General features: G+C 34.1%; 1 protein-coding gene across 1 annotated transcript in view; it reads right to left on the bottom strand.

The window, feature by feature from the left end:
• Positions 1 to 22,862, bottom strand: part of CDH9 (cadherin 9) — a 97,689-nt gene that overhangs the window by 49,568 nt on the left and 25,259 nt on the right. Inside the window, exon 2 of the mRNA XM_058030747.1 lies at positions 17,811 to 18,126. Coding sequence (XP_057886730.1) covers positions 17,811 to 18,041 — 231 coding nt within the window. The 5' untranslated portion in view covers positions 18,042 to 18,126. The remainder of the gene's footprint in view (positions 1 to 17,810; positions 18,127 to 22,862) is intronic.

Raw genomic sequence — 22,862 nt, 5'->3', positions numbered from 1 at the left:
ATTTAGAATTATATAAATATAAAATATGCTTTCAACTTCTGAGACAGAGTGACTTCAAATAGCATTTGGAAGGTTTATGCAAAATTAGTATACTGATATATATATATATTTGTAAAGAGATTGTAATGTAATTTTGACTAATCTATTCTTTTTCTTGATGAAGAGTAATCTTGTATGACCTGCTTAAGTATTTTGAATTTGTAATACAAAACATAATTCCAGCTTTTCAAATACTAATTATTCTACTTAAAATCTACAGAAAATGGCCTGCAGTAAATCACATGCAAAAATTTGTTGTGTTATAATAATCATGCCTTTTTATTGACTAAAACCAAGGAACAAGAACATAAGAATTTTCCAATTCCTGTTTCCTGTTACAGTAAATAAATTTACATACAAAATAATTTGTTGAATTTTTTCATTCGTAAGCTGTTCAGGCATGTGAAAGAGGATCAGATGTTCAAACTGGAAAAATACATATGATTCTGAAGTAATCCTTGACTGCTGTAATCTCCTTCTACCTTTTGCAGATTCAGCAAGTCTGGGAATGACCACCATTCACAGAAAGCAAAGCATCATTCCTTTTATTTATTCTACATGACCTTTCTCTAATTGGATTGAGGTAGGCTAGAAAGCAAAAACTTCACATGGGTGGAGCACAAACTTTTCAAACATTTCCTTTCTCATATCACAAATTAATCATTCTGCAAGTCAGAAACATGAAACACTTTGATAAATGCAAAAAAAACCCATGACCAACACCCCTGCTTCCCCCAAATCAAACCTACAAAGAAAAATCCAAACAAACCTTGCTCAAAAATCCCAAACAAATGCAGATAATACATTTGATTCTTAATATGTATATATAGTACATATTTACTGCTGATAACAAAAGCCACTCCCATAATTAATTTGAAGCATGTTGGAATGAAGACATAACCTAGATACACTGCTGAGAACCTGGATTTCTTAAAATTCCTTTGCACACTTTGCTCTCTTTTTAGTCTTCTATGTGTCTGGCTAAAAAATTCTCAACAAAAATTTTCCTGTGGATCACCAGGCACAAAGATATTAGTAATGATTAGGGGAATGGCAATCATCTATTTTTTAATAATGTATATCTTATGAATATGGGCACTCTTATAAATAGTCTCACAATTCTTTTTTTTTTTTCTTTTTTTTTTTTTTTTTACCCAGATGAAGTGTGTCTCTCAAATTAGGCTATCTATCCAGTTTTGTGAACTAAATTTTATGTGATGGGATAATTGAAATCTTGATATTCTCAAAAATCTTGACATAATTTTATGTGGATCACTGTTATTCTATTTTTCAAGGAAAAAATGAGTAAGCAAGCAGCAAGCAGAGATTATCTCAGAGTTCTGAAGCATAATTCTATTTTCCCTAAATCAAGTACCTTGCTCCACTAGTTTACAATTCATCCTTATTTAGTACACAATATTTATCAAAAAAGGTGTTTATGGCATATATTTTTGGTTTTAGGCAGTATTTTTTTTTACTAGGCATTCTTAGTATGTCTGAGGCTAATTTATGACTTCTCTCAAAAGTGCTGTTATGCACAGTAGACAAGATATCAGTATTCTTTGAAGTGAAAATTTATCTCAAATTGTTAAGTTCAGGAATTGGTATGGAATGTCAAACAAAATATAGTGTAAGAAAAAAAAGGGAATATTATCTTAGAAAAGAGTTCCTTAAAGGTCCATGTTTCTTATTAATTCTGTTTTAATTTACTAAATTTCCAGTAAACTGCAGTTGATCTCCTCTTAACTGTTGTTAATAGACAGTAACTCTTTTCAAGTTAGGCAGACATATAATCAATGGAAGAGGAGAGAATCAATGGACACAGTTAACAAATTATATAGTGATATGAATGCATTTACTGCATTGAGAAGAAAGAAATCACCAGACTTCATTTAGATTTCATTTTATTTGCAGTTTTCTTCCATACAACTATTGTAGCAGAAGAAAAGGAGGGAAAAAAAGTAATAAGAGCTACTTATTACTAGTGATGGTTATGAATAAATACAGTGAAAACACTTATTTAGTTGCCTAAATTCAGAAAAGAGGTATAATCTCCTTTGTGGAGAAGGGAGAGGGGAAATTAGAGACAAAGACACATTGGGAGAGGGCAGACTCATGTTTATGTTTAGGTAGGCACTCTGCTAATGCTTACAAATTAGGAGGTTTACAGTGTGCCTCTGTATCTTGGCTTAGAAAAAGATCTATTACTACAGATCTCTTACCTCCACTGTCTCCACCCATACAGTTGCATCCTGCAGAGGAATCCTGTGGTTTATTTGCCTGAAAATACTTTCTAGCAGGAGAGAACAATTTTCTTTCCTTACTTTTAAAGTGAAGAAAATACACTGGGGGGTTTTTGTGGGCAAACAAACTCTTTGGTGTCATTAAATTGGCATATCTGCATATTTTAGGGAGACAAAGATCAGACTAATTTCCACATTGTCCTGGTGAAACTACTACCACAACACAAGTGAACACCCTCTTTAAGGGTCTGTTTATGAATCAGGATTGCGTGGCACAGCAAAGTTAGAATAGAGATGTGCATGGGAGGCTGAAAAGGTGCAGAGTTTTAAAGTCAGAAATATTTTAAAGGTGGGAGGAAATTTCAGATGTTTCATAAGCCATAAGCATTATATCAATAGCTCTATAGCTAGAAAGTTTTGGGGTTTGGTTTTATGTGCCCAGAACTCCTGGATCTGGGAAATGTGTAGAGAAAGAAGAATAGACTGTACATGGAATGAACTATCAACATGAATTATGTTATTAACTGTCAGATTTATCATGATTCTTTGAAATATCCTTATATCTGTTTAAATTTTAAAACACTAAGTATTATAGAAAACAATGGGAAGACACATGGAAGCATGCGCTATTCAGGTGTGTCCAAAGTGACCCTTTCTAAAACTAGAGAAAAATTAAGAATTTTTCTCTATTTGTAGGATTCTTCAAAAATCTTTTAATCACAGTTTTTAGCTAAAGCTCCTAGCCTGAAGGAAAAAACATGCTAAGTAAAGGAAAATGTGTGTATGTTTCTTCTACAAAGCCATGTGTCTATTGACATCAAATTTCTATTCATATATGGTGATTATACAGTGCTATTTATTCTGAAACTGTGAAACAGAAAGAAATTGAGTTTTCCAAGTTATACCAGTATGTATTAAAACACAAATTGATTTGAGCTTGGGAATTTGACTGTAATTATCGTTCTTGGTTGCTCCAATTAAAGAAGGTTGCGTATACAGAGGTAGGAAAGACGACAGTATTTGTGAAAGAGGATAAGTATTACCTGAAACAAAATAATTTAATTCTAATCAAAAAATGAAAGTGGTGTGCTTGAAATAAGGGCTGGTATCATCTCAGCCAAACCTAAAATCTCACATACAATGTATTGAGTGCTAGTGACAGGCAGGATATTAGCTAGTGCCCCTACTGTATAATTTCAGACCTAAGTGAGATCTGCAGCAGTTAGGATACAACATCAACAGCAGCTCAGCCAATATTCTCTTTCATTAGCATTTTAAGTAATTAAAAACTCTAAAGACATCTTAATAGCTGCAGTAGTTCTTCAATGTGGATTGAAGTAGCAGTGCATGAATTGCTTTAATTTCTTATTTATGTGTGTTTAATCAAAAGTTTTATGTATATGCTAAATGGCAATGTATTTACCTGACTTGAATTTGTGACATCAGCACAAACTTCTTAATTAAACAACCAGACTCTCTGTGTGATGGTAACCTAAGTGACTGTATATTAAACAAGACAAATGACATTTACTTTCCTTATCTTCTGCTTTCCAGCATCTGGTTCTTGTGTTCAGCTGTCTATTGTTAGCAATTCTCTAAAGAACGATATTGCAAAAAACACCGCTAACATCAGCTGCAGGTTCTGATTTTTGCTAAATACTTAAGGGCAAATCTTGTTTCCATTCAGGAGGAGTTCAGCAGAATTCTTAGTAGTCTTTTGGTTAGAATGACACAAACATAAGATGGGGAAATTCCATATATGTATTCCGCATACATAGGAAGGAATCCTGAAAATCAGAGCTGTATCCTCATGCACCTCCTTACACTTCTTACCTTCTGTGTCTCTTGTGCCCTTTATAAGTTGTACTCAAACCCGCAAAAATGGTTGCATCCTTACTCCTGCACAAAGAACTGGATTTCAGAGCACAAAATTTTTTTCTCTCTACTCTCCAAATCAACACCTGAGTTATAGGTTTTCAGACTGATGAAAAGAGCCAATTTTTTTTTACTATTATTTATGGCTTGCCATACACAGACATTTGTCAGTTCCATAACATAAGGTACAGATTTAGAGGAAGTAACTCCAGTCATCAATTGTGTCCATAGGTCAGAAATTATGACATCATAACACCACCACTGCCACTTTAATCAATCTCTGGAAAAGGTGCAAAATCCATCATTATTTTAAACGTTTCACAATAGCAGAGGATATCAATTTTTTTTCACCAGAAACTCCTGAGTGAAATGTCTGCGTGCATGACTTTCCTTGCTGTTTCAGAGGCACTCAAAATGTCCTCTGGTTCCAAAAGATGTGCACAGAGATTGGCAGGAATAAAAGCTCTGGCCTAGAAGGAGCATGAGTTTGTCATATGGATGGATTATCCCCTACTCTCTGCAGAACTAATTGCTCTGAGCTCAGCTCTATACTAATAGGCTTATAAGAAATACTCTAATAGGGGAGACCAATGGTTTTTTAGCCAAGTACTTTATCTCAGAGGCAACAGGAGGTGCTGGTTTAAGAGAGCAGTCATTCTGACCATTTTATTTTTTGATTATGTTAGTGTCCCTGCCTCCCTGACCCCAGAATTTAGAACTTTTAGATTATGTTAGACCTGTATTTGGTTTCATGATTTGTTCTATTTTCTTTCAGGAATATGATGCCCTTTAACTTGTCTGGGTATTTATTGCCCTAACTTTGAACAAGGACTGTATTGACTGAATATACTGAGTGTTTAAGTGTTTCCAGGAATGGGGTCATCCACAACAACCTCAAGAATATATCATTAATAGGAATATTTGAGTATTTTGTCACTTCTGATCATAATTTCATGTGCATAAATATATATATATATATATATATATATATATATAGACAGTTGTGCACTGATCGAGACTGCATGGTTTTTAGGAAGTCATACAGTATAATGGAATAGTAGGATATTGAGATGTAAGCCAATATGATCAGACGTTTTTTGGCCTTAAATATGTAAACAGACATCCAGGATTTCAGCACCAAGCAAACAAAACCAGACTATAGGTCTGCTGACTGAATTTTTTTTAAGGTCCTAGATATGTAGTTTCCAGAAATACTCAAAATATATTATTTACTCTCCTTAAAACATACTTGTTTTTTACATGAATGCATTTCAAATCTGAAAAGTTATTATGTTTTTTCATGCTTATTGATTCCAAATGAGGTCTACCACAAAGATTAATTCTAAAATTATATATTTTTCCTAAGATCCTGCTTTGCAAACTGGTAAACAAAATATTTTGTGGACACTGTGCACACCTCACAAGAAGAAATTAATTCATTCTTCAATACTTAATTCAGAATTCCATTGTTATGTGGTGGTACATTAAATATCTTAAATGTTTACCTAAAAACAAATTTTCAAATGAACAGTACTTGAAAGAAGGCAATGTCATTTTTTTTCATTGTTGAAATTATCATTAAGGTACTTTGTTATTGCTTATTTATTGACAGCATTGATAGAAACAAAGAAAAAAAGGAAAGCACAAACTGAAGTTAATTTTAATTAACTGTTTATAATTGTAACTCTTTTAAATAATACTGTTTCTCTGTTCTGCTGTCTCGAAAATGTAAATTGTCATATCAACTCAAGAGTAGTCAGCGAAAGTATCCTGTAGAGTTATCCATGTCATACCTTCATCAGTGTGAGTGCAATTCCCCTGCCCCATGTCTGCTCTAAGATAGGCATATGCCCAAACCCCTGGAAAAATCTGGGAGAGTCTCAAAAATAGGTATATCAAAGAAAAAGTTTATAATCAGGAAAAGACATAATAAGAACCAAGTGTTGAATCTGTATTATAATAAGGTAGCTTCGTAGGGGAAGATATTTTTTGAAGAAGAGTGTCATGAAAACCAGTAGTTAAGAAAAAAATGTTTAGTCTATTTTTTTCTCTTTCTTATTATTGTCTGTCACTCATTTTGCATTTTTTGAAATTTGCATTACTTACTCATTTAGTTCTTTTAAATCTTGTTTCAAAATTTGAAAAGTCATAACTGTAATGAGGGCAAAGACAAGGCAGTGGCTGGAATAGTTATCAAAATTCCTTAATGACTTCCATGGCACGACAGAAACTGGTGAGTGCAACTGCATTTGGAGGGTGCCTGAGATGGACTTCATGTTCTGCATAAGCCACAGGCTGATTGTACCTGTCTGATCAAACATGACGATTGTGGCTCAGAGGGGAGCCAGGACAAAGCTCCCTGGGGCTTCAGATGAAAACTCCAGGAAAGAGAAGTAGTGCCTAGAGAAATCAAAGTGTAAGGCCCAAACCAAGCCTAAAGCCCTGCAAACCAGCAGTGTTGCTTCATGTTTAATTTAATAGCTGAATCTGCAAACTGGTCAGATGAAGTGAGATTAAGTAGAAATTAGACAGTGCAGGAGATATTTAGCAAGGATTCAAAAAAAAAAAAAAAGTGTTTTAATGCAAATTATAATGAAAAAGAAAAAAACAGCAGGAGGCGCATAAGAGAATACTTATATTATTAGTTCAACAGCAAGGATAGTCAAAGCATTTGCATATGGCTAAGGCAGATAAAATTCTGAATACATCGATGCTAATGTTGTAAGAAGTTTATGAAAAAATTTTGTAGGGGGAGAACTGGAGAATTCAATGATGACTGTCTCCATTCTCTTCTGAAATCTATTTTTGTCTAAGAAAATTCTCTGTCCTTTGGAGAAGGACACAACACGCATAATAAAACTGATTGTTTTGTTAATTATCCTGCATCTTCAACTGGAGTCAAATGTTGACCATGACCTTGTTAATCATTTGAAAATAGATTTTAGGATAGAAATTGAGTTTTTGTTATTAATAAAATAAGGGAACAGAAGTGCTTTTTTCAAATTGTTTTCACTCTTGATGAATGCTCTCCTTTCTGTCTTGACTTCTCCAAATAGATAAGCCTTGCCATTCTGTGAATTTGTCCCTATTCCATTCTGCATCAAACTGTTGTCATTGACTTGTTCTGTGACCTCAAATTACTGTTTCAGCGACTTTATTGCAGTTTTCTCCTCCTCAGAAGAGATGTTTTGTCAGTGTCTGTCTCACCATAGGTGATGTTCATTTAATGTAAAGTACTTTGATAAATTTCATTGAATTATACTTATGGATGTGGAAATTATTAATCCTAGAAACATTATTTTAACATTTGACTTATCCTTTTCTCTTATATTTGCATCAAAGGCATCAATGTAAATCCTTTCTTTATCCTGAAGACAAACCAGTGATTTACATGGATATATACGCACAGATATATTTTCAAAATTTTTATGACAATAAAAGGACTTTAAATTATGGGGGGGGGGTGTATTTCTTCTTTTTCTTTTACACAACATGGAGTTAGACCAGATTTAGCCACCAGAGCTACCAAGAAAATTAATTGCAGTATCTATAGTAAGATGAAAATAGAACGGGTGATTCCTGTTTCCCTCTGTATTTTTGAGGCACTGAATAATTTCTTCTTCTACAGATTCATATTTTTCCCTTCACTTCATGCCTTTCTGTATGTGATTCTAAACTTTTTATATGGAGTGTGTGGCAATCAAACCATGACCTCTTCCATTTCATAATTACTAGCCTTTACAGAGATTAATGTATTTGCATGTTCCATGAAATTTAGAGTTAAAAAATAACTCAACATACTTTAATGATTTATTTTTCCTTCTTGCAACAAACTTCCTTCCATTTGCTTCAGTGATGATGGATACAGAAATATTTGTTTCCATGCCAAATTCCTCTTTAAATTCATTTTATTGTTCACACCAATTGCTTATATATAATTTATATAGGTTTAAAATGAAAGACAAATGTTTATTTCTTTTAGTCACTTGTTATGCACAGAACATGCAGTCTATTTTTCCCTCTTTCTTAAAAAATTATTGTTTTACAGGGATGTTAATCTCATCTTTTAAATGCAAATAATGTAATGGTAGAGAGAAAGGGAAAGAAAATACTTTTGATATTTGATTTTTCATTTCTTAATTTGTTCTTATCAGTCAGCTACCTGGTGTATATAAACATTTAATGCTCTGTTTCCTCCTGGTATTTGACAGTGTTCATTCATCAGAAATGCTTATTAAAAAGAAAAATATGTTTACTTCCACAATCCCTGCAAGACTCAGCTATCTGAAGAGCACCATTTTTAAAGGTTACATCAGTACTTACAAAATTTTATCAGTGTGATATATTAGTGTTTAATTCTGCTTTAACTTCATAGAAGATGTAAACCTGAACTTTTTAAAAGAAGCAAATTTATTCTCAATATTTGGAAATGTAGTTTAATTCATCTCTTAATCAGAAATATGTAGTAAATGCTAGAAGTTCAAACATCAAAAATGGCTACAGGTGGTGACAGCAAATACAAATTTTAGGTTAGATTAATTTTATGAATGCTTGAGTAGAAGTATAACAATATCACATTTAGTATCTTTTTTAGTTATCCTTATCCTTTAGATAAAGTTAAAGCAATCAATTATATCACAAATTCAGGTACTGTTCCCCAAGCAGGTAGATAGTATATATTTGGTTCTTCATTCTTTTCGTAGTATACCCTGATATTGGTATACCATTTAGCCCAATTCTTCATAGCGTTTGTCATTCTATTCCAGAATTTTTTTTTGTAATATTTTGTGGGAATAACTCGTACACAGACATGTTCTGAGGAAATGCTTCATTAGACAATTGTTGGCAATTACAATTTACAGATGGAAAAAATAAAGTAAAATTTACATACAACAAAAATTTAGTCAAATTTTATTAATATTTTTTTCCAGCACTACTAATATTTTTTATGGCAAGATATGGGATAAAAATTCCTTCTTAGAATCAACCATTCTAAAACCTCTTTGAGATTCTGGCAAGTGCTTTACAACTAAAGTAAGAGATAATTTGGTGCTATTTCTTCTTAAGTTCATCCAATGGAAATGGAGAATGCGTAACAAAACTTTCTTTTCATTTAAATGATTCAATTAATATTATCACCCTGGTTGTCATTTCCTTGATTTCAAAATTTGAAAAAACTGCTATAGTGGCTTCCGTCTGAAATGGGCATAATTGTGTCTGAAATGTGAAGAAAGACAGAGAGGAACTGTGACTTCTGAAATGTTCATGGAGGTTGTAATGTTTTCTTATTATTTTTACTACATTCTGTTATGTAAAAACAGAAAAGAGGGATTTCAGCAGTGTTTCTTGACCCTTTGTTGATGTAGGAGTGAGCAGAAGTTTGCCCAGTGTGTTTGTGCTGTTACAGAAATACATACAGCAACGATCAGACCATGGTTATGTATTTCCAAAACTGGTAAGAGCACACAAGTTCTTCTTTTGATTTATACCCAGCATAGTGTTAAATTGACCAATTGCATGGACTAGATCAACATTTTTTCTTTTTTTCCAGTTTCCAGAAGATTGAAATGTGTGATGATTCCTGCAATACACATTATTTGATGTGTTGGGCACATATAGGAAGAAAACACTTGCTGTTCTTGGCAGTTGCTTGTTGACAGCTTCGCTATTTGTTGTCAAGATGACTATTCATAATCCTCTCCCTGACAGACAAGACATTGCACAATACCATCCTCTGATGCTGCCAAATCGACCTTTTTAGGTAGTCACAGACTCTTTTGCTCTGATGGCTTTTGCACTCTTATCACTGGGCTGGCAGGTACCAGTAAAACACAATGTAGTCAAAGCACTTTCCCTCTCCAGAATCATTCCCATAATGTAATCAAGGGAATAAATAAGCAACCTAATGAAAAATATCTCACGAAACGTGTTTTCCTCAGCCTCCCACCTTTTCATGCACAATAAATGATTGCCTGATAATAAATAATGATAGGTCTGCAGACTGCCACTGGTCTAATCTTTTTTTCCCAGGCTTAATGCTACAAGGTTTAGAAATACTAGCCAAGGATCTTTAATAAGATAGAGCTATTCTACGGATAACAATTACCTATTGTGCCAACTTCCTGAGCCAGACAGATCTTCAAGCCAGACCTTCTTAGGCCTTTTCACATATAGACCTTGACAAGAACAAGAGACATTTAAGCTCAGAAAAAGCATTTTTATTAAAATGAAAATTATGTTTTAACTGGCAGCTGGAAATTACCACTGCAGACAGAAGACAGAAGACAACTCCATTCTCCATGCCCACCGTGTCTTTAAAATAGGTGGTTTTACTTCAAACCTTGTTTTTTTTTTATTAGTTTGTCAACATGCTCAATTCCAGTGAACTCTACAGGGGAGGGCCTCTCATTCCTGATGCCTGGACCCACCCCTTTGGTGCTCTGAGCGCACTCAGGACATCCCCAGGGAAGGGTGGCTGTGACTAAGCCAAGAGCAAGCATTGAGGAGAACTATAAAGTAGACTCCATGCCATTGCTGCTAGGTTCAGTATTGGGTGAACAGAACTTTTTCCACACCTGAGAGAAGCATAGAGGGAGAGAGGGAGAAGGGAAAAGAATTGGAGAAATATTGCTGGTTTTACCTATGTTGAATTGTCATGAATTTAGCTTTAAAAGCAGCTTAGTAGTTCTTTAGAAGATCTGTATTTTTGCTGTGGGTGAACTTTTCAGTTAATGTTGCTAAATTTTCAACAATTACATTGAAAACTCCCCTTTTTCCATTATATATCCATAAAGGTGTGTATTTTGTAGCTTCCTGTTTTATTCTTTTTAAATTGAAAATCATTGCAGTCTGGATGTTCTGTCCCCAAAGAGGAGAAGAAGAAGGGACAAGGAAATGGAAAAAACAAGGGAAAGGAGAAAGGGGAAATTTGCAATGAAAACTTTGAGGATTTCCTCATTTCTTATATTTCTGGGGGATTTTTTTTTATTTTTTATTTTTATTTAAATTTTTCGCCTCAAAACAAATTTAGCTGATTCAGCAGTTGAACTTGAAAAACACGCACAGAAGCCTTGAGAACAGAACAGAACAGCCAGGGCCCTAAAGAGAAACACAGACTTCAGCCTCCAGGTAGTATCATTGACACCTTTCTGGCATGTGTGTTTTTTTTGGTTTGTCATGAAAACCTCCATTATCAATACAATGCTGTCTCTCTGAGAGCTCTTTACCTAGTACTTAACTGTATTGACAGTATTTACCGTCAAAAAACTTTTTCCTGATGATAAGTGTAAATCAACTTTATGACAATATGAACCCAACTTCTCACCCTGAACATGACAAGAACTTTTTTTAACAGCCTTTTATGTAGCTGAAGAAACAGAAGCTGTCAGATCTCATGACAGCTGCTCTATCTGTACCAAACAATGCCAACTCACTCTTGTTATTCACGTCTTTGAAGCCTCTGATCATTGCAGTTGTTTTCAAAAATAATTCTTTATTTTATGTGAAATATGATGTTCAAATTTGACAGCAAAATTCTAGCTTAGGCCCATTCTTTCAATGTAACATTCAAGATCTTCCTATTTAAACAGTTTATACTTGGGTTATGCATGATGTGATTAGATCTCTAATCACTATTAGTGATCTCTGTCACTGTTTTTCAAACTTAAATCAAACATGTGTTGTCAGAAATTCCTGCTGCCCTTTCTAGAAAAAGAGTCCCATTTTGTTTGGAAGATGTAACATTTGTCTTTCATCATTTTCTTCCCTGGCCCTCCAGCCTTCTTTTTAAAATAGCAAAATTTATTGAAGGCTTTATTTTTTATTTTTTTTTGACAAAAATAAATTTTACTTCCAGAATTTTTCAATAAGTTTTATGTTGAAAGCCTCCAAAAAATAAATAATATTTAAACAAGTAAAACTATGGCTCCGTATTGGTGCCCGCAATTAATTTATGAATGTGTCTAAAACAGGGACATCTTGTGGCACTTTTAATTTTTTTTTCTCCTTCTGTTTGTCTGTTTTAATTTTAGCTTCATTTTGGTGGTTCATCTGCCTAGGATATGGCTGCTTGAAACTAGATCAAATATTTATTGAAAAATGTGCTAACTGAAGAATGCAGTGTAAATGGAGATGATTTATTAATTTCCAAATCAAAGAAGTTTTCTCTTTTGTATTTTTTAAATATTGGTTAGACTGTTTTTCATAATTCTTTGGCATTTACTGTCTTCATTTTTTTCCCCTTTTCTGTTTTGATACATCATTATTTCCTTGTATTTACTCAAATAAAAGGAAAAATTTGAGGTCTGAGAAAGGAAAGACAAAAGGAGACCCTACTAATTTTCATATTTTATTAAATCTTAAAATATTTGTTTTACTTTAGGAACAAAGATTCTAATGAAAATATTTTATTATCCCTTCTTCAAAAGTTGTGATTTATTAGATGGCTTTGGGATACAGTGCATACTAGATGGAATATAATAAGAATATGATGAAATCTTCCCCCAGTGGAATTATATCTTTAAATGGTAGAAGCATATGATTCTTTTATGATTCTGTGGGGTTTTTTGTAATTTTTTTTTTATAATTTACCATAGTGCTAAGTTAAAAGATAGCAAAAACCATTCTGTTTCTAGTTGCATTTATTGATGTCCTGATTGCAATAGTTTTACAGGGAGGACAAATGGACTGTAGTTATTGCAAAGTAGAGAGCACACTTGAAACACCGAAAGGATTGTGCGTCTTTATATTCTCTCATCCTTACAGGTCACTCTTAAACTGTCTCTGTAGAGGAAAAGTAGCAAATGTTATAAAGAAATCCTTAAGGAAAAAATGCATAAATTGATTTAGGTTGCAAGTAAAAAAGCAACTTCTCTCTCTCACTATAAATGCAAGATAAAAATAAAAATTCAGAACACAAAGAAAACAGTATTAGGCAATAAGTAAAAACTGCTGTAGAAGAGAACATTATGTTTCAGGATGGAGCAGCTAAGGTTGTTGCTGGTTTGGGCACTGCAGTGTTGCCCAGAGCCAGCATTTTTGGGTCCCCTCTGGTGGCCATAAGCTCCTTCCTCCCTGCTGCCAAGGCCTCAGCAACATGTTCAGAGGACATGAATAAATGAGGATAAGACTAATGAAGAAAGTGCTTTACTGCTCTCAGGTTTCCAACTTCTCTGCTGCTTTTCATATTATTAGTGAGCTTGCTCTGGACTGGTAGGTGTACCAAAGGCAGAGAGCCAAGTAATGTGAAACAATATTTTCAGCCATTAATATGTTTACAGTCTATATTTACAAGAAAATGCTATCAAATTCCATTAAATAATAAGGAAAAAAACCTCAAAACTGTTTGGTACAAAGGGGCATTTGAGTGAATATTTTTTTAAAAAATAACCAAGTCTGGTGAGGTTGGCAATTCAGTGATACCTCTTTTATTGCTTTTAAGTTAAATTGTTATTATCTAAGTAATTATTTATGGAGTTTAATTGAGTTCTTTTGGTTTTGTCTCTCTGTTTTAAGAGAGACTGCTATAGCATACAACCTTATTGCAGATGTCTGAATATTTATAAATGTAGATTACAAGAAAGAAATGGCTGCATTTAAATATATGTTGTACCCTGCCCTTCCAAAAACAAAACAAAACCAAACACCTCCTCCCGCTCACAAAACAAAAAAAAAAAAACAAACAAACAAAAAAAAAACACCAGAAAACTACTCTTTCACTATTTTTCTTTTCACTTTTTACATCTTGTTAAGACACACAAACAAATGTCATGAAACAAATTACTTGGTTTAACTGATGATAGAAGAGAGATAATTCTTGAGTTTTCACCCAATTTAAATGCTGCTTATGAGATGCAGAACCTAGTTAATTTGTTTGTATGGAAGTTGTTAAACAGGAGGTTACTCATGAGCAGCTAAAATTGAGCCGTGATATTTATTTTTTATTTTGTATTTCCTCCTATGTTATGAGAAATAAGAGTTGCAGGTGGTGTGAAAAAAATATTTTTATTCTTGTTTGTTTCTTCCTTTTTAAAATTTTGGGATATGGCAGGTGTAGGGTTGTAATGTTTATGATTGGTTCTGACATATATTGCATGGTGCTTCACCCATTATCCGTCCATCAAATTAGCAGCCTTTTATTAGCAAGGTGCCTGTTTGATACAGGGAGAGTAGAGCTTCCATGTAAAAAAAAGTAATTGGGTGACTTAAAGGAGGGAAAATCTCATCTCTTGAAATCATTTCAATATACTGTTGCAAAACATAAAGCCATATTTTCCAAAATGGCTCATGATTTTGATCAGGTCTATTTATTCCTGTGCACGGATATTTCATAAGGAGTGGAGTTAAAGGTACTTGGAATTTTGCACAAGTGATGTCCATTCAGTGGGTATCGCTTACGTCATTTAGAAATGGAGACACATAAAATCAATATTATCTTTGGAAAATAAAACTAATTTTTCCTTGAGGGGTACTTGGTTAGAGCCTTCTGTGCAAGTTTTTTCCTCATCAGCATTTTAATACTTCCTGAACTACTTGTCCATTTTTAAGATAATAATGTCTTTGGATAGGTTGGTAGGAAGTGAATTGATCTGGTAAATTTTTCTCATAAAAGATCAGTGTTTTGACTTTCAGGTTCTGCAAGGGGCTTAAAGTTAATAGCAGCTAAGAGGCTGTTTTTATGGCCCCTCCCATGCAAAAGAAAAAGAGATTCCCAGATATGACATACAGGCAGGTGTTTATTTTCTCAACACCTTATTTTGTAACAAAAAAATTATCAGGTTGTCTTTCTTCCTTCAAAAAGAAAATAATTTCACAAATTTAACTGGTAATACTATATTGTAATCCACTTTTTCTGTGAATTCTTAGTAGGCAGAATCAGGTTTTAAAGTTTCTCTCACTACATCCTCTGAAATTTCCTCCCACTAATAATCTGATTTAGCTATGCATCTCACTAGGCAACAGGCATTTTGAAAGAATGCAACCATTTTTATATTTTAGAATTTATTTTTTGTTCCTATCTAATTTTTTAAAGAGGACTCTGTTACTGCTTACCTTACACATGTCTGACTGAATATTTCATTTGTAAAGTCTCTAGAGCAATGTTTATCTCCCTATGCATTTTAGAAACAATGTATTTTATGCATTCACCTGTGTTTGAGACATGAATCCTCTGAGTTTGCAGAAGGAAAGAAGGATGTGAGGTGGGCATACTGTAAATTGTCTGGATTTACCTTGACTCCCATCACATTCACAAGGCAATTGTTCTGCATGTATCCCCCATCCTTGCAGGGTGGCTGCAAGCAATCCAACTGTAAAAATTACTAATTTTTTATTATTATGGCTATGATCCCCTAGAAGTTTATTTTATGATAAAGTTTCTTAATTCATTTTATTTAAATTTTAGTACCAGATTTGTTATTCTACCCCAGAAACCCATCTGCCTGTGCATATCCATATTAAAGAGGGGAGAGATAAGAATGCTTGCTGTGAACTAGTCCCCATGGGTTGGAATAAAAGTGCTCTTACTTCACACACACTAGTTTGCTAATTACCATCACTTTGAAGAGGAGAATACTAAACCTGAGATTTAAGCCTTTCTCAGAATAATATTGTTCAATGAAGTTGTTGGGGTGCTTTTTATTCCTTTAAAAAAAATCCTTCTTGTTGTAGCAGCTCCCTCTTGGTGCTGTCACATGTCACATGTACCTGTGATAATATGAACTAACTAAAAATGGATTTACTGTGGTTTTATACCACTGAGGAAAGAACAGGGATCATTTCACCATGGTATAAACTGTTATAAAATCAATGAAAACACATGGAGTTCATCAGTTCAATGCAATTCCTCTTTGGAACACAGGATAATATTTGGGGTAATTTTCACCTGTTTAGAGAATCAATGATGCTGACCTCTCTCAGGGGTCTTTCTGTAATATTTTGTAGTGAAGGGTAAAAAATATCAACAAGTAATTTGAGTTAAAAGATGTGAGACATCTCAGATCCGTCTGCTCTCCAGCCCTCTGGTTTTTCTTCCTGGACTTAAGTCTACGGTAATAAGGTCCAATAATTTTTTGTTAGTTTAGAACAAGTAAGATGCAATCTTACTTTACTCTGATAAGTTTGCATGTGTTGCAGTATAACATGTAAGCATTCCTTTTGTGAAACAGGGATGGTGGTGATGGTCTTGATGTAAGCTTAACTTATTTGAGGGTTAAAGTAGTTTGTGGTCATTCATCTATAGTCAGTGGGACTGCAATTAGAAGCAACCCTAATGTTTGACATTCCCTTCTCCTCTCTGACAGATTTCTGCTAAAATATCAGTCTATTTCTGTCAGTCTAGGTAAATTTACAGATATGGAGTTTGAATTATTGTGTACCTTTCTGTATATCTTCTTCACAAGTCTACTTAATATTCAATAATACTTGTAAATATGTTGTTTTTAGAAGTATCTCTATACAATTAGTTCATCCTTTATTGGAGACCCTTTTGCCTACAAAAAAACTTTTACACACTGATAAGCAGATGTACCAATTGTATTATTTGCCTTTGTCTCATTTCTGCTACTTCACGTTAGATTTATTTAATAGAAAACAAAATTGTACAGGTCTTGGCATGAACAAGGTAAGAATCAAGTTTTTAGTTACAAGGGCTGACTTCTTTGACATTTGTTTCTTAATATAGGGAGATGATTTTCATGGTTTCCAGATGATCGTGTCTCCCAGAACCAGAGATATTAGCTAATGTTCAAAATATTTTGGAGGTTTTATCTACAAATGTCCTAATCAGTTTAGTAGCTAGGCATCTGAAAATGAGAATTAGCTGATAATAAGAACTAGTGACAGCATTGTGGATGAATGACAGAAATGGAATTGGACATTTATTTATTTAAGCCATTAAGATAAACATTTCCTTAATTGTAAGTCACTCTGAGTGTATTCTAGGTCTCTGATATTCTAGATCTTGATAAAGATGACTTGGTTATACGAGACCATAAGTCAGATCTGTGGATGTTGAGACAAAAGGGCTAAATATCTAGAAATTTTTGAGTGTCATGTTATCAGAAAAGGTAGGACTGGAGACAACAGGAATTCAGAGATGCCATTGTTGATGTTATCTGACATAGACAGATCTCAAAGAATGTAAGACCCTACAATTAATTAATAAAATTTTCAGTTTATTTCAGAAATCACAAACTCCAGATTTTTTTCCCCTCAAACATTACACCCCTACTTGGAATCATGGAGAGACAGTAATTTTATTGTTAACAGAATTGTATATTTCACTTGAGAAAGCATACAGCCCAGCACTCTGGCAAAAAACCATAAGGTGGATGAATGAAATCATAGCTTTTATATTCTCTTATCTAATATTTATGCTTAACAGCTGAGAAAGTGATAAAACTTGCATAGGCATATGTTATAAGAAACTGGAACTTTTTAGTCTGAAAAGTTTCCTTTCTTTTTTCACTGAACTTCTTTGTTTCTCTCACACCTTTGAACAATCATGGCACCTCAGGTGATCTGTGGTGCGCTTTGACATAACGAGAAATTAGGACCACTGCTGCACAAAAAGCAAAACAGCTGTGGAGAAGGAGTGAAAGTACCAAGGGTGTTAGATGCAACACCTTTAAAGAATCCTTTAAACACAAGGCTTACCTTGCCCACGTATTGAGTATCTGGACCTGTGTATTCCTCCAGCAGGAAAAATTGATTCCACATCCAACCACGCTTGGTGCGGTGCAGTGTTTTGCCATCATTCTCTGACAATCCTGTTATCCTTTCACTGTGTGAGTGCTTGTTAGTCCTTTTTTGGGATGGCGTCATACGAACCACATAAAACACAGAGCTCCAAAGCAAAACTGTCAGAAAAGAGTGAGTCCTCATCATTTCCAGAGACGCTGTTAGCCTCCACTCCTCTAATAATTCACCAGAACAAATTTTTCAAATGTTATATTCCTTTTGTAAGAAAAACCTAGGGGACAGAGAAAAGTGTTTGTGTAAGTTGCAATAACTCTTTTCCCTAATGAAACAGGAACACAGTCTAGTGATCCCAACAATAACCCATGGGAATATTGGGAGCCTTTTTCCAATATTTGACAAATAACCATGAAAATTACTCAGGGAGTTTTAAGTCAAGTTCTTTAATGTCTTTTTTTCATCTCATACTAGTTCACTCACACAGTACATAGACATTAATTTAAAACACAAGCTGCGTATAATACTTTCTCTGAAATCTTTAGCTCCCAGCAGCATCCTGACACAAGGAAAGAGCCCAAATAAGAACTCCTCCAACCTAATCTCTTCCAGCTCAGCCTGATGCTATCTTCCCTTAGTATCTGTTCAGAACTGTCTACAAATCTAAATTCTCTGTTACTTTATGATTAATACATCCCGTTCTTCCCCTTTGCTAGCCCCCAATTGTCCAGAGGATCTTCTATTTCTGCAGAAAGGAAGTCATAAAATGAAATTTGTTAAGTATTATTGATGCCCTCCACAGATGCTTTAAACAAGAACAAAAAGTACTTGTTAGACAACTGTAGGTTCATAAGAATCCTGCTGGGGTTAATATAACTCTGCATTTGGAAAAGAATTCTCCATTTGGAATGTATTTCATTTTTCCCTGAATTGGTCTGAATGAATGGGAATTTTCATTATAAAGAACCTTACTGTAATTAGTGTTTTTCTGAAAATTACTCTGATATTTTCTGTGAAGCTTGTAAGCAATATTTATTCAAACAAAATCAATCTCATACTCTTTATCTGACAGTGCAACTGAAGTGCCTGATGTCCCAGTGTTTTCCATAAACTTTTTCACATTAATTCTAGTTTTGCTTTAGGTTATCTTTAGCTGAGCTGTCATTGTATATTACAGAAATCATAGAGAAACAATTCAGAAGCAAAAGTACGTTTTGTTTGAGAGTCCTGGTCCACTAACAGTGATAGTAGTGTGAGGCCACAACACTCAGATATTTTGAAATTTAAAAAAAAGCATACAAAATTATCCCCCTTTCTTCTGCAACCCAATATTGCCAACTACTATTTTCACTCTGTTGGGGATTTTTGTAGAAGATGGGAAGGTAATGTTTTCTGTACAAAAGTTCATTTTGGAAATAAAATGCTTTTGTGAAAATTATTAGTCAGTTGAGAACAAAGACGATTTAATGGAAAACATTTATTGAATTGTACTCTAAAGGCCTTAATGATTAAATTACTGGAATTGTACCCTTGTGTGAAATTGTCTTAAAATGATGATATTCTGCATGGACTCAGTGTCTTAACCAGCAATTCTGAAGGAGGATCAAAGTATAAGCATTTTAGCAACTTCAAAAAGAGTTTTAGCTGAGCAAGAAGTGAAGGCTTGGAATATTTATCACTTTCTAAGATCATGTTAGAAAACAAAAAGAAAGCTACTTAATAGGTGTCGTATTTATGCAGAAGATCATGTATATCATGCAGGAAAAGATGTTTTCTTTTGCTTCTTATTTTAATTGAAGAATCAAAGCACTAAGTAAATTAATTTGCATAAAATCATGAAGGTACATAGATCTTGGCATGCATTCATGAATGTGTTTTATTTGAATTCCGATTTTCTCCCTTTTAATGCTCAGTATGTCACTGCTGCAGGCAGAGGGGCAAAGTGCAACTCTTCTGTGGTTAATTTAATACCAGGAAATTTTGACATTAACTGAAGAACATGTTTAGTACATGATGATCCTGTCTTGTGATTGAAATTTACTGGATACAGATCAAAAGAAAAAAACCTTGAAGTCAGCCAATCTTCCGTCCATGTTTAAGTTTGATGAGTTGAATTCCTTGTATAATACTAGACTGAAGTAGGTTTTATCACTGAATAAAGCTATTTATTAATGTAGAGCATAAGACATAGTTGTTTGTACTTCAAATCCTTTCCTCTGCATCATCTGAGGCAGATTGAAGGGCCTCTTCATGCTTTGTAAATTAGATCCTGCTTAAGGTACTGCAGAATAAAGTAGGCAGCAACAGGAACCTTTGGAAATACTGTATTCAGAAATCAGACAATCAACTTTGTCCATTGACTCTTCCTGAGTCTCTTATCTCTTCTGGAGATATTCTTGCTTGATGTGTCCTCAAATAGTGCCTTCATTTGCCCTTGCATTTGGACTGTAGCTCAAGAATCCTCTTCCGTACATTCTGAATGATTATATTCAAAAGTTCATATTAATCAAATTTTGGATTTGATTACTTTTGACTTGATATGAATTATGTGTTTTAATGTAACTATTCTGATAAAGATTATGTTTTTATATACTTAAGGTCATGACTGATTTAATTCTCTAATTGGTTGGGCCCTACCATCTTTTCTGCAGTAAGGCATAACCAGCCATAAACTAAGCAAAAGTTCCTAAAATAACATGCATATTTGGTGGAATTTCAATGCATAGTTGAATCCATAAAATTATTAAAAATACTAAAAGTGATCTTCTAAAACCTCTAAGTCTTGAAAGACTGCTGTGGAAAAGAAGGTATTAAAAAATGCCAAAGAGTAAACATTTTTGCTTCAAATTGTCCTTAATTCAAAACCTAGACAAATCTAACACTCAGATGATTTAGTCTACTTTGATTTTACATTCTTTTTGTAACAGAGAGTGGGTGACATCAATATATTTTCATTTGGCCTTCTAGAGATGTATGATTGCATCTTCAGTCTGGTGATAATTTAAAATATAAATAAAATTTCAAATGCTTCATTTTTGTTATTTCAAAACTGCACATTTTTCATTTCCTGAAATTGCCCTCATTCCTTTCTGTCCAAAGACTATTTGCCCTACTCATTTAAATGCAGGAGGGGCTTATGCTGCTCTTTTCTTTGTACTCAGAGAAATACTTCAAGGTTGTCATTGGCTTATGCATCTTATCTCATGTCAGCTGTTCAAGGGGTCAGGAGTTGTGCTCTGTAGTCTCAGAAGGTGGAGTTTAATGCTGAAACAAAGGATTCTGGTATGGTCTGGAAAAGTAAGACCAACTTTTACAATTCAAAGGAACTCTGCATCATGCACAGATGTTCTGACTCTGCTAGAAGAAATTATCTCTTACAACACCAATTTTTCAGAGAGGTCTTTTTCTGAAAGGAATCTAGTTTCCCATATTTTGTCCCAGCCAGGGCAGAAGTTAAACTGAGATTGCTTTAAACATGTGGTTTTCTGTGTAGCGCTGCCCTCTACTGATTTCCTTGATAATTAGTAGAACTTTTCTACATAAAGGTAGCATCCTTAATGTCAAGAAGAATGAAGCAAGAACAAAAACAAAAAATTAAGCTACAGCCCATGATTTCCTGCTTTTTATTTTTGAGAAGACTGGAGTTTTTAGGTGTAAAGAAGCATTTATTATTCTGGGTCAATGTGTCTACTGAATATTATGATAAACATCAAATTTGATTTCCCCTCTAAGAGGACCAAAGATCTTTAGAGAATAATCTATTTTTTTCCAAGCGACCAATCAATATTCTACATGTAATCTCTTCTCACTTTATTTCTGCTCCCATCATTTAGTCAGTAAAATGTCAACTACTTGTTTTTGTCAAACAATAGAAAATTATTTTCTTTCTAGTTATCTTGGAAACTTCTCCTAAGATGGGGCATTAATATGTTAAACATATGAATGCCAAACATTTTTGAGAACCTGCTTTTCTTCCTCATTTTGCAAAACAGTGGATCTGAGTGGAGGTAATAAGTATTTTTTATTTGTATGGTTTGAGAGAAATGTGGTGGTAGCATAGAACTATTCCAGTCTCTCCTTGCAGTAAGGACTTTGGTATCAGAATCCTACAACAGCTCTAGGTAAATGAATAATCTCTGTATGAAAAACACTATTCTCCTGAGCACAGTAACAACTGGAAAAAATTTATCTCTTGAAGTCCTTTTGAATGCAAAATATTCTATTTAGATTCTTCAGGTGTAGTGTGAAATAAGCCTTGCTGGGATCAATAGCACGGATTTGTTACTGATGATGCCAATTTAAATGTTTCTATAGCAATTGCCATGGTAATGTTTTTAATTAGTGCAGCACAGTCACTCTTAAGCGTGACACGAAGAAAAGCTAACCTTCGGCAACTTGATAATGTATCCCACATTAGTCTGTTTCATTTGTTAACAGTGAAGCAAAATTTGTGTTCTCAAAGAAAAAAATCTGGTGCTAAAATAGCTAAAAATAGCAGAGTTAACTGCAGCAGCAGCGCTTCATTTTGCACTCCTATCTCTAAATAAGAAAGATGTAACTAATGGTCAGGATGATCCGAACAATCTGTAAAACTAAGTATGTATTTTAACGAGATATAGCGAATATAAATCTTGTGTAGCCCGCATGCATGGGAGCAGTCTCATTGGCTTTGTCAGCCCTTTTTGGAAAAAAACATATCTGAATGCAACTTTAATCTACCTAGACTGAGCACTCAGAATGGTGAAGCTGCAGCAACAAAAGGCTGTGCTATAAACAGCACACTGGCACCGATAATCCCAAGATTTAGGAAGAGGCTGGATCTGTGCCACTGTAGCTTTACTTTTATCACTTCCCCAACCAATTAAAGAGATCCCAGGATGCATACACATGCTTCCCTCTGGCTGCAGCACTCAAATTCTCTGAGTGCAGTCATACTGCAGACCGGAATATAGTCTTTGAATGTATGGTTTTCTAAAAAAAGCATTATGTTTTAGCATTCTTCTGTCCAAAAAC

The sequence above is a fragment of the Melospiza georgiana genome, chromosome 1, assembly GCF_028018845.1.
Source record: "Melospiza georgiana isolate bMelGeo1 chromosome 1, bMelGeo1.pri, whole genome shotgun sequence".
Lineage (NCBI taxonomy): Eukaryota > Metazoa > Chordata > Aves > Passeriformes > Passerellidae > Melospiza > Melospiza georgiana.
Note: the sequence above shows the minus strand (reverse complement) of the source record. Positions and strands in the feature narration are given on the sequence as shown.